The following is a 12,258-nucleotide window of genomic DNA, read 5'->3' as shown; positions in this document are numbered from 1 at the left end:
GTCGTGTCAGTGTCAGAGTGTCTGACCTCACTCACCAGTTTAGGTTTGAGTTGGTCTTCACTGTCTCCGTGTCCCAGGCGTCCGTAGCGACCTTTGCCCCAGGTGAAGAGCTCTCCGCTGGCAGTGATGCAGGCGCTGTGAGCGCCCCCTGCTGCGATGTCCACCACCTCCACCCCCCGCAGGGACTCGATGACGCGAGGACGATCGCAGGGGCTGAAGACAAAGAAGACACGCGGTTATTTCTAGGTATTAAAATGTTGGGATTATTAATATCAGGTATTATAATGTTGGGATTATTAATATGAGGTATTATAATGTTGGTATTATAATGTTGGGATTATTAATATGAGATATTATAATGTTGGGATTATAATGTCAGGGTTAATATCAGGTATTATAATGTTGGGATTATAATGTCAGGATTATTACTATGAGGTATTATATAATGTGAGGATTATTAATATGAGGTATTATAATGTTGGGATTATTAATATGAGGTATTATAATGTTGGGATTATTAATATGAGGTATTATAATGTTGGGATTATTAATATGAGGTATTATAATGTTGGGATTATAATGTCAGGGTTAATATCAGGTATTATAATGTTGGGATTATAATGTCAGGATTATTACTATGAGGTATTATATAATGTGAGGATTATTAATATGAGGTATTATAATCGGATTATAATGTCAGGATTATTAATATGAGGTATTATAATGTTGGGATTATAATGGGATTATAATGTCAGGATTATTAATATGAGGTATTATCATGGGATTATAATGTCAGGATTATCAATATGAGGTATTATATAATGTGGGGATTATTAAAATGAAGAATTATAATGTGTGGATTATTAACAAGAGGCTCCTCTGCCCTGGTGCTGATGAGCAAAGGTTTCAAACCCTCACCTTCTGTTTCCATGGCCCAGTTTTCCGTCCTCAGCTTCTCCCCAGGAGTAAACCTCTCCCTCTGAAGACAGAGCCAGACAGTGTTTCCCTCCTGAGTTCACCGCCACCTTCCTGATGAACACGTGCTGGATGGACTCCAGCAAAGTGGGCGTGGCCACAGACTCGGTGCCGCCGATGCCCAGCCTCCCTCCTGCTCCGTATCCTGTGGCGTACAACTGCAGAGGAACCAGAGGAACCAGAGGAGAGACATGAGACCCAGAACCAGAACCAGAACCAGAACCAGACTCTCTGCTCACTCATGTACTGACCTTCCCATCGGCCGTGACGGCGAACAGCGTCTGCTCTCCTCCAATCAGCTGCACCGGCCTCAGCGTAGCCAGCGCCTCAGTGGGCGTGGGCACTTTGACCTTTGCCCCCTCGATGCCGCCCAGCTGACCTCTGTGGTTGTGACCCCAGCCGTAGATGGTGCCGCTGCCGCCCGCGGACAGCGTCCAGTCGTCGGGTCGCCGGTTCATCCACTGCACCAGCTGCTCGTCGTGCTCGCGCTTGAACAGGTCGTGACTCTCGTGGAGGCCGCTCATGCTCTCGTGGTCGGCCATCAGCTCGCGGATCTTCTTTGTCACCTCGTCCAGGAAGGGGCGGGGCAGGCCGCTCCTCTTGTCCAGCGCCACGGCCACTCGTGACGCCGTGCAGTAGCGACGGAACCACGCCCACTTATGGGTCTCGGCGCAGCACGGCAACGTGTCCAGCTCAAGGTCACAGGCAAGAGCAACCAAGACCTGGACCAAAGACAAGAGGTTAGTGTGGGGATTATTAATCTGAGGGATTATACTGTAGGGATTATTAATATAAGGGATTACAATGTGAGGATTATTAATATGAGGGATTATAATGTGGGGATTATTAATATGTGGGATTATAATGTGGGGATTATTAATATGAGGGATTATACTGTAGGGATTATTAATATGAGGGATTATAATGTGGGGATTATTAATCTGAGGGATTATAATGTAGGGATTATTAATATAAGGGATTACAATGTGGGGATTATTAATATGTGGGATTATAATGTGGGGATTATTAATATGAGGGATTATACTGTAGGGATTATTAATATGAGGGATTATAATGTGGGGATTATTAATCTGAGGGATTATACTGTATGGATTATTAATATGAGGGATTATAATGTCAGGATTATTAATCTGAGGGATTATAATGTAGGGATTATTAATATAAGGGATTACAATGTGGGGATTATTAATATGTGGGATTATAATGTGGGGATTATTAATATGAGGGATTATACTGTAGGGATTATTAATATGAGGGATTATAATGTCAGGATTATTAATCTGAGGGATTATACTGTGGGGATTATCTATATGAGGCGTTACCTTAAAGAAAGGACTGTGCAGCAGCTGTTTTCCTCCTCTAACGATAGGATCCTCGTACTCGTACTGTCTCTGCAGAGCTTCAGGTAAACCTTTGACCAGAGCAGCCAGAGCACTTCCTGTGAACGTCTGACAACAACAACAAACACACACAAACAACCGTCAACAAACGTTAATCTGACGTTAATCTGAGCGTAGAGCAGACTGTGTGACCTCACCATAGAGCGAGCCTCTCCGTCAGCGTCTCCCAGCAGCCTGTTGATGTTGATGGACTGACCGTACTCTGTGGTCAGGAGCTTCCTGAGCCTCTGCAGAGCCCACATCCTGTGTCCTGCAGCTACACACACACACACACACACACACACACACACACACACACACACACACACACACACACACACACACACACACACACACACACACACACACACACACACACACACACACACACACACACACACACACACAAACAACTTTGTTACTGCAGTTAAAGTAAAAGACTACAGTCAGACTACATATAGTCAGACTACATACAGTCAGACTACAGATAGACAGACTACAGTCAGACTACAGTCAGACTACAGTCAGACTACAGATAGACAGACTACAGACAGTCGGACTACAGTCAGACTGCAGACAGGCTACAGTCAGACTACAGACTGGCAGACTACAGACTGGCAGACTACAGACAGTCAGACTACAGTCAGACTACAGACGGGCTACAGTCAGACTACAGAGGGGCTACAGTCAGACTACACAGTCAGACAACAGACAAACTACAGACAGTCAGACTACAGTCAGACTACAGTCATACTACAGACAGTCAGACTTCAGTCAGACTATAGACAGTCAGACCACAGTCAGACTACAGACAGTCAGACTATAGACAGTCAGACTACAGACAGACTACAGACAGACTACAGACAGTCAAGACTACAGTTAGACTACAGACAGTCGGACTACAGTCAGACTACAGACGGGCTACAGAGACTACAGACAGTCAGACTACACAGTCAGACTACAGTCAGACTACAGTCAGACTACATACAGGCTACAGTCAGACTACATACAGTCAGACTACAGTCGGGTTACAGACAGTCAGACTAGTCAGGCTACAGACAGTCAGACTACAGTCAGACTACAGTCAGACTACAGTCAGGACTACAGTCAGGACTACAGTCAGACTAAAGTCGGGACTAAAGTGGGGACTACAGTCAGGACTACAGTCAGGACTACAGCCAGACTATAGTCAGGACTACAGTCAGACTACACAGCCAGACTACAGTCAGGACTACAGCCAGACTATAGTCAGGACTACAGTTAGGACTACAGTGAGGACTACAGTCAGACTACACAGCCAGACTACATTCAGGACTACATTCAGGACTACAGTCAGGACTACAGTCAGGACTACAGCCAGACTATAGTCAGGACTACAGTCAGGACTACAGTCAGGACTACAGCCAGACTATAGTCAGGACTACAGTCAGGACTACAGTGAGGACTACAGTCAGACTACACAGCCAGACTACATTCAGGACTACAGTCAGGACTACAGCCAGACTATAGTCAGGACTACAGCCAGACTATAGTCAGGACTACAGTCAGGACTACAGTCAGGACTACAGTCAGGACTACAGTGAGGACTACACAGGCAGAATACAGTCAGGACTACAGTCAGACTACAGTACCTAGAGCGCTGAGCTGAGCGCAGGCAGCCAGAGAAGCAGCCAGACGAGGAACGATGCTCCTGTTGGAGGCAAAGTTGAGCCTGAAGTCCAGGAGACATGTGACCAGGTCCATGGACGGACAGGACAGGATGCAGCGGTCAGACAGTAAGTCTTTAGGACCTGAGGGAGGACACAGGACATCAGTCAGGACTCTATCAACATGTGAAAGTTCAAGGAGAGAACTGAACATTTCAATTATTCTGAACTCTAACACATGAGAGGACATGAACTGTTGCTGCCACCTTGTGGTCGTAGAAGCACCAAAGTCACTGGAGTAGAATACATTTGTTTTTATAAATGCAATCATTGATACATTAGTTTTATACTTGTATATATATATATATAATAAATAAATAAATAAATATATATAAAATATATATATACACTTGTCAACATTGACATCGTTAATGCTGTTAACGCTTTAATGTGCGTTACCATTGAAGCCGTTAGCGGTTTCATGTGCGTTAAAGGTCCCATATTATACCCTATTAACCCAAGTTAAACTAGGTCCTGGTGCCCTAATGAACATGTCTGTGTCATGATTTAGTCTAAATATCATAAGGATGAAGAACAATAACAGTTCAATAACTCTGACAAAACAGCCTTTTTCAGAACGCTCGGTTTTGTGCCTGATCATTTACATGTGAATGAGACTCAGGTAAACACACATCACTGCTTCAGGGGAGTGTTGATCTAACTGTCACCACTTATCACCTATTGTGATGCAGCGTCGTCACAACCCCCGCTCCATATACCCCATAGTAATGTCCGTTTACCTGTTGTTACTGCGTTTCACCGTAATGCATAGAGTGACCACGATTTTGGCTTCTCGCGATCATAAAAACATTAGAATCGAAGAATAACGATTAATGCGCCGCGTGGCGAGTATGTTAATTCCCATGCTAGAAAAAGACCCTGAACGCACCAGTGTTACTGCGACTGAAAGTGACGCGTGTGGATCAACAACACGAGGAGAGAACGTGGAAACACGACAGAAAGGCAGCCTTTGGTTGAGAAGAAACGTAGGACAACATCTACATCTTTCTGCAGTGCTTTCAAACGCGTGCTCCTCATATCACCGATCCACACACGCCACTCGCTAACTGCAGGCACGTAACTGGTGCGTTCAAGGTGTCCCTCCAGCATAGGAATTTACACACACGATCAACACCAAAGGGCTTGTGAAGCTTGTGAACATTTTTTTCATAAATAAAATATATCCACTGGACACAAACATCCTCTGAGGCTGGAAGTTTGTGTAAAACACTGTGCTCCGCTGTGCAGTCACTCTTCCTCCCTCGCCTGCACTCTCGTATTTCACAGGGACAAGGAGGAGCTATGGTGGAGCTGTGAAGTACTCTGTGAAGTACTCTGTGAAGTACTCTGTGAAGTACTCTGTGAAGTACTCTGTGAAGTACTCTGTGAAGTACTCTGTGAAGTACTCTGCCTGGCGGGGTGCCAACATTCACGGTGAAATGTCCGCACTGTCGTCACTTGGTCGGGAGGTGTAAACATCACGTGTTTTATCGCCTATACTTACACAAAGTGGAACCACTAAAACATGACTGAGTCTTGTTTTTTCACATTTTGGAGACTGGTATGTCCCACTGAGTCACAAATATAAGTACTAAAAGATTAAAAAGTTGATTTTGCACAATAGGGGACCTTTAACATTGACGCCGTTAACGTGTTTATGTGCGATAACAATGCGTCAATACAGCCGTATTGACGCATGTTAGCGGTGGCGGCTCACCAGCAGCAGGCATGATGGGATAGACGGTGAAACGCCAGCCCCATCCGTTCACTGAGCCGTCACTGGTGAATTTCCACTTCAGTTCATCTCCAGGGATTCTGAGTTCACTGGACCAGTCGGACCATTCCCGACCTGACACACACACACACACACACATACACACACACACACACACACACACGTGTTAAACCCTCTCCTTTGTTCTCTCTTCCTGGTTGAAGTCATGTGATGGTCGTCCTCTGATCACCTGATCTCACAGAGACGATCCTGTTCGCTCCGTCCATGACGGTCAGAGGGTCGTGACGTCTCTCTGTCGAACACTGTCGGTCAAACTCGATCCTCAGACCTTCAGCTCCTACAAGACGGCAGGATAAAACACGTCAGATTAACTTTTATTTATCCTATATTAGCACTGGGCACGTTTCTCTGCGTTTCTGTGACGACTGACGACAAAAAAGGCACACGTGACGCCATGTTTACGTGCCGCGGCACCGGAGTCCAGGCACCCTTTATCAGCTAGCGCCGTTAGCTGCGTTAGTTCCTTTAGCGCCGTTAGTGTTAGCTTACAGTCGAACTGGAGCGGTTTGTTTATTAGACGAGTCATTTTGAACTGGTGAATGAATCAAAACATCCATTAGTGCTAGTGCTGGGCACGTAAACGAACGTTAGCATTAACGGCTGTTAACGCACGTTAACATCAGCGGCTGTTACCGTTGACGCGTTTCCATGACGACTGACCGGAAAAATACATGAGTGAGGTCATGTTAACGTGCTGTGGCACCAGAGTTCAGGCACCGTTTACCAGTTAGGGCTGTTAGCTCCTTTAGCATTAGCCTACGGTGGAACTGGAGCAGCGTCTGTTTTTAAAGTTTAGCGTCACTTTAGAGACTAATTTTAACAAAAGGAAAATCACGTAAACATAACGTCACACGTGTCTAATGTGCGTTTGCGATGACATGCATGTAATGTTGGCGCCGCTAATGCCATTAACTGCCACTAACGCCGTTAACTGTGGCTAACTGCCGCTACGGCCGTTAACGTGCCCATCACCGGTCTATGTTAGCATTGATTAGTGACCTGGGATCTTGACGGTGCCGCTGGTGGACGTGTCGTCGGTGTACGGGTGACTGCTCTCTACGACGACGGGCTGCGACGACAGTCGTCCGCTCTGCGAGTCCGTGGCCACGTCCTCCAGCTCGGTCACGCACAGCTCCAGCAGCATGTCCGCCACCTGGACACAAAGACACGGTTAAGCGCTAGCGGCGGCGGTTTCTCTGCGTCGCGCAGGAAGACAGGAGTCGCGCGTCACCTGCGGATACGCCGTTCCCATCCCGGACAGGACGGCAGACAGAACCTCTTTGCCTTTGTCTCCGGAGCGACAGGACACGGCCAGCTTCAGCACGTCCACCATCACTCGAGTGTCGTCAGGCACCAGGAGGCTGGTGAACTCGTCCAGATACTGAGGCTCTGGACCCACCACTTTACTCTGATTCTCCGAGTCCTGACCGTGACACAAAACCACCACAGGGAGGCACTGTTACACACACACGTGGTCATGACAGAAGAAGAAGAAGAAGAAGAAGAAGAGGAAAGAAAAAGGAGCCCTGACCTCTTTAGTCTTAGTCATGGTCTCAGCGATGATGCTGGCTGCTCCTGGATCATCGGTGACGGGGATGAAAGGACGAGACGACGCGCCGGAGGCTGACGGAGTCACAGCTGATGACGGCGTGACGGCGTCTTCTGATGAAGGACCCTGTACACACACACACACCGTCATCATCATCATCATCAACACAGTCTGAAACACGTCACAGATCCTGGACGAATCAGAGGCTAAACACTGAAAATCAACATTTGCTGATGATTGTGTTTTTACACTGAAATATAAAATATACACCAACGTTTAAGGGTTTGGGAAAAACACTATTAGGGAAAAGCACATTTTTCAATGAGTATAACACATTTTGAGAAAAAAAAAAATCAAATTCTGAGAAAAAAAAAAATTGAGAAAAAAAAAAATGTAAGAAAAAAAATCAAAATTTTGAGGAAAAAATCAAAATTGTGAGGAATAACAATTTAAATGTTGAGAAAAAAAAAGGTTTTCTCAAACATTACACTTTTTGGAGAAAAATATTGAAATTTTGGGAAAAATATTGAAATTCGATAAAAAAATTTTTTTTTAGAAAAATATTACATTTTGAGAAAAAATTATTTTGAGAAATGTGCTTACTTTTGGAGAAAATGCACTTGTTTCAATGAATTTAACTAGATTTCATTCAAAAATTAAAAGTTTGAGAATTTGTTTTGTGTATTACACCAGGTCTTATAACCATTTCATGTTTTTCCTTTTTAAAAAAAAGGGGTGTTTTTTTGTCTTCTTTCCGCGAAGCAGCGTTTTCTTCTTTTTATGAATAAAGTTCTTCATTTTGTATTGCATTACTTATGTTATTGCATTACTTAGTTGGTGAATAGATGTGAGAATAAAAACCTCGTTCTTCTTGTCTCCGCTCCACAGATTAGGGCTGAGTCGCTCCTCTGCGTCAGGAGGAAGAGGAGATCCTTCTTCATCGCTGACGCAGGACGAGGAGGACGAGTCTGAGGGCGGGACAGGTGAGCTGGACGCTGGACACTCTGCAGGGAGGATCATGCTGGCCGGCATCAGAGCGCCCACCACCGCGTCTCTGTGGAGACACGGGAAGTCAACGTGACGTTAACCCTGACAGGTGGGAGGAGCTACATCCCATAATAAGAGTGTGAATCAGGTGGTACCTGGCGTAGATGATCTGCAGAGCAGACAAAACATGAGTCAGAGCCTGTTGTTTGGCCAAGTTTCCGTCCAGACTCAGAAGAATCTTAGCGAGCGACGGTCGATTGGACTTGATGTTGTTTTGTCCGCTCAGCTTATTACTGACGGACGACGAGTCGCTGTCTGACTGTACGCCTGTGAGGACACACAACAACAACACAACAACATCAACACAAACACCTGACGAGTCGCTGTCTGACTGTACGCCTGTGAGGACACACAACAACAACATCAACACAACATCAACACAAACACCTGACGAGTCGCTGTCTGACTGTACGCCTGTGAGGACACACAACAACAACATCAACACAACATCAACACAAACACCTGACGAGTCGCTGTCTGACTGTACGCCTGTGAGGACACACAACAACAACATCAACACAATAACACAACACAAACGGAGGACGGTTACCTAAGTAGGAGGCACCGAGCGAGTCTCTGGCCGTCTGGAACAGGACTGGCTCGTGGACGGAGGGCGTGGTCACGTCCACCGTGGTCCAGGCCACACTGTGGGAGGAGCCACAGGCCACGCGAGTGATCTTCTGACCCTCCAGACCCTGGACCAGCGTGGGCTTCCTGTTCACTGTGGTGGTGCCGTTACCCTGCTGACCGTGGTCGTTGTCTCCCCACGCAAACACCTGACACACACACACACACACACACACACACAGATAACATGATGACATTTGTATGGAGGACTAAACCTGACATAAGAATACATAAATAAATAAACAAATAAATAAATACAATAATTAATAAATACAGGAATAAATAAATAAATAAATATATAAATAAATTAATGCATAAATGAATAAAAGTATAAATAAAAGAATAAATAAATACATGAATAAATATGTAAATAAAATAATAAATAAATAAAAGTTTAAATATATAAATGCATAACATTTATGTCTATATTTCTGTTCACCTACATTTATTTATTTCTGTATATCTGTGTCCATATGTTAATGAGGTAGGAGGTCCTCATCTCAGTCAACAGCATGATTGGTTACAGGTTATTTATATACTGATTTATTATTTTTCCTGTATAATTATATTATATATATAATATATTATACTACATATATAACTATATAATACAATTATATTATATTGATTTATTATCTAATACTGATTTGTATAATTATATTGATTTATTCCTGTATGTATTTTATTTCATTTATTCAATCAGGTTTAGTCCTCCATAGGTTTTTTCTGTATAATTATATTATATGTATATTATTATATATAATTTATTATACTATCTATATATAATTATATTATATTGATTTATTCCTGTATGTATTGACTCATTTATTCTTATGTCAGGTTTAGTCCTTCATAGGTTTTTCCTGTATAATTATATTATATATATATAATTATATTGTATGTATATTATTATATATACTTTATACTATATATAATTATATTATATTGATTTATATAATTATATTATATTGATTTATTCCTGTATGTGTTGACTCATTTATTCTTATGTCACGTTTAGTCCTCCATAGATTTCCGTGTATAATTATATTATATATATATAATTATATTATATGTATATGATTATATATAATTAATTATACTATATATATATATAATTATATTATATTGATTTATATAATTATATTATATTGATTTATTCCTGTATGTATTGACTCATTTATTCTTATGTCAGGTTTAGTCCTCCATAGATTTCTGTGTATAATTATATTATATATATATAATTATATTATATGTATATGATTATATATAATTAATTATACTATATATATATAATTATATTATATAGATTTATATAATTATATTATATTGATTTATTCCTGTATGTATTGACTCATTTATTCTTATGTCAGGTTTAGTCCTCCATAGATTTCCGTGTATAATTATATTATATATATATAATTATATTATATGTATATGATTATATATAATTAATTATACTATATATATATAATTATATTATATTGATTTATATAATTATATTATATTGATTTATTCCTGTATGTATTGACTCATTTATTCCTATGTCAGGTTTAGTCCTGTATAAGGTCAGTGCTCCCCCTACAGGAGGACAAACACACAGCAGACCTGTCCAGAGTCAGTCACAGCCAGACAGTGTAACGCTCCAACAGCCACATGGACGATCTTCTTCCCTCGCAGTCCTTCCACCATCTGAGGCTTCCGTACGTGGACGTCTGTGCCGTGGCCCAGTCGGAAATAATCTCCTTTTCCCCTGTGGAGGTCAAAGGTCAAGTCAAACCGTGAGACGCCGGATTATAAACCACAGACTAATAAAGGATCGTGTTCCTCACCAGGTCCACACCACTCCTGATTTAGTGAGAGCTAAAGAGAACTGAGCTCCACACTCGATCTGACAAACAGCCTGACCGTTCAGACGCTCGATGTTCTGAGGGATGTTACAGCCTTCACTGCCTCCACGACCAAGTTTACCAAAGTCTCCATCGCCCCAGGAGAACACCAGACCTGAGGAGAACACATGGTTAAGCTGGTGTTTACCAATCTGTGTGTAACAAATAATAAAGTGAGGTCATGATGATTTAGTGCTTTTATTCACACATGTACTTGAGTTTAAAGACAAAACAAACCTTGAATAAATAAATGAACTGTTAATGGTTATTATTAGTGACTGATAAACGATTAATCGCATTAATGTCATAGTTAACTCGCGATTAATCGCAATTAATCTCACATTTCCATCTATTCTAAATGTTCCTTGATTTCTTTTTGTACCATTATTTTTCCTCATTTTAATTCTCTTATCAACATAGAAAAGTGGATCAGTTTGCTTTGTGTAAATGTTGTTTACATATTTTGTCATATACTGTAGTGTAGGGCTGAACAATTCATCAAAATTTATCTAAATTGCAATACAAGTTACTGCAATTTCAAGACACAATATTTATAATATAATATTTGTTCAAGACAAAATATAATTTTAGATGAATTATTAGATTATTACACATTTTATTCTACAGACTGAACCACTCTGAGAGACAAACTAATCTGTTACAGACTAAACTTGTGTGTGTGTGCGCGAGCGAGGAGCTGTGTGTGTGTGTGCGCGCGAGCGAGGGGCTGTGCGTGTGTGTGTGCGCGAGCGAGGAGCTGTGCGTGTGTGTGTGCGCGAGCGAGGAGCTGTGTGTGTGTGTGTGCGCGAGCGAGGAGCTGTGTGTGTGTGTGTGTGTGCGCGAGCGAGGAGCTGTGTGTGTGCGCGAGCGAGGAGCTGTGTGTGTGCGCGTGAGGAGCTGTGTGTGGGTGTGTGAGCGCGAGCGAGGAGCTGTGTGTGTGCGCGCGAGCGAGGAGCTGTGTGTGTGCGCGCGAGCGAGGAGCTGTGTGTGTGTGCGCGCGAGCGCGGAGCTGTGTGTGTGTGTGCGCGAGCGAGGAGCTGTGTGTGTGTGTGCGCGAGCGAGGAGTTGTGTGTGTGTGTGCGCGAGCGAGGAGCTGTGTGTGTGTGTGCGCGCGAGTGAGGAGCTGTGTGTGTGTGCGCGAGCGAGGAGCTGTGTGTGTGTGTGTGTGTGTGCGAGCAAGGAGCTGTGTGTGTGTGTGTGTGTGTGTGTGTGCGCGTGTGTGAGGAGCTGTGTGTGTGCTGTAGGAGGTACAGAGGTACGTAGGTGAAGCAGG

At 43.0% G+C, this 12,258-nt stretch overlaps 1 protein-coding gene across 1 annotated transcript in view; it reads right to left on the bottom strand.

Annotated features, from left to right (window-relative positions):
* Positions 1 to 12,258, bottom strand: part of herc2 (HECT and RLD domain containing E3 ubiquitin protein ligase 2) — an 82,409-nt gene that overhangs the window by 14,585 nt on the left and 55,566 nt on the right. The window contains exons 62-77 of the mRNA XM_083888551.1: positions 10,929 to 11,100; positions 10,705 to 10,849; positions 9,023 to 9,248; positions 8,568 to 8,739; positions 8,287 to 8,479; positions 7,408 to 7,551; positions 7,108 to 7,299; positions 6,876 to 7,029; positions 6,046 to 6,153; positions 5,799 to 5,930; positions 4,007 to 4,165; positions 2,534 to 2,652; positions 2,319 to 2,444; positions 1,227 to 1,697; positions 919 to 1,133; positions 36 to 213 (exon numbers count right to left, since the gene is read on the bottom strand). Coding sequence (XP_083744677.1) covers positions 36 to 213; positions 919 to 1,133; positions 1,227 to 1,697; positions 2,319 to 2,444; positions 2,534 to 2,652; positions 4,007 to 4,165; positions 5,799 to 5,930; positions 6,046 to 6,153; positions 6,876 to 7,029; positions 7,108 to 7,299; positions 7,408 to 7,551; positions 8,287 to 8,479; positions 8,568 to 8,739; positions 9,023 to 9,248; positions 10,705 to 10,849; positions 10,929 to 11,100 — 2,906 coding nt within the window. The remainder of the gene's footprint in view (positions 1 to 35; positions 214 to 918; positions 1,134 to 1,226; positions 1,698 to 2,318; positions 2,445 to 2,533; positions 2,653 to 4,006; positions 4,166 to 5,798; positions 5,931 to 6,045; positions 6,154 to 6,875; positions 7,030 to 7,107; positions 7,300 to 7,407; positions 7,552 to 8,286; positions 8,480 to 8,567; positions 8,740 to 9,022; positions 9,249 to 10,704; positions 10,850 to 10,928; positions 11,101 to 12,258) is intronic.

This window comes from Microchirus variegatus (assembly GCF_963457635.1).
Source record: "Microchirus variegatus genome assembly, chromosome: 4".
NCBI lineage: Eukaryota > Metazoa > Chordata > Actinopteri > Pleuronectiformes > Soleidae > Microchirus > Microchirus variegatus.
The sequence above is the reverse complement of the archived record's forward strand: the minus strand, read 5'-3'. Positions and strand labels throughout refer to the sequence as shown.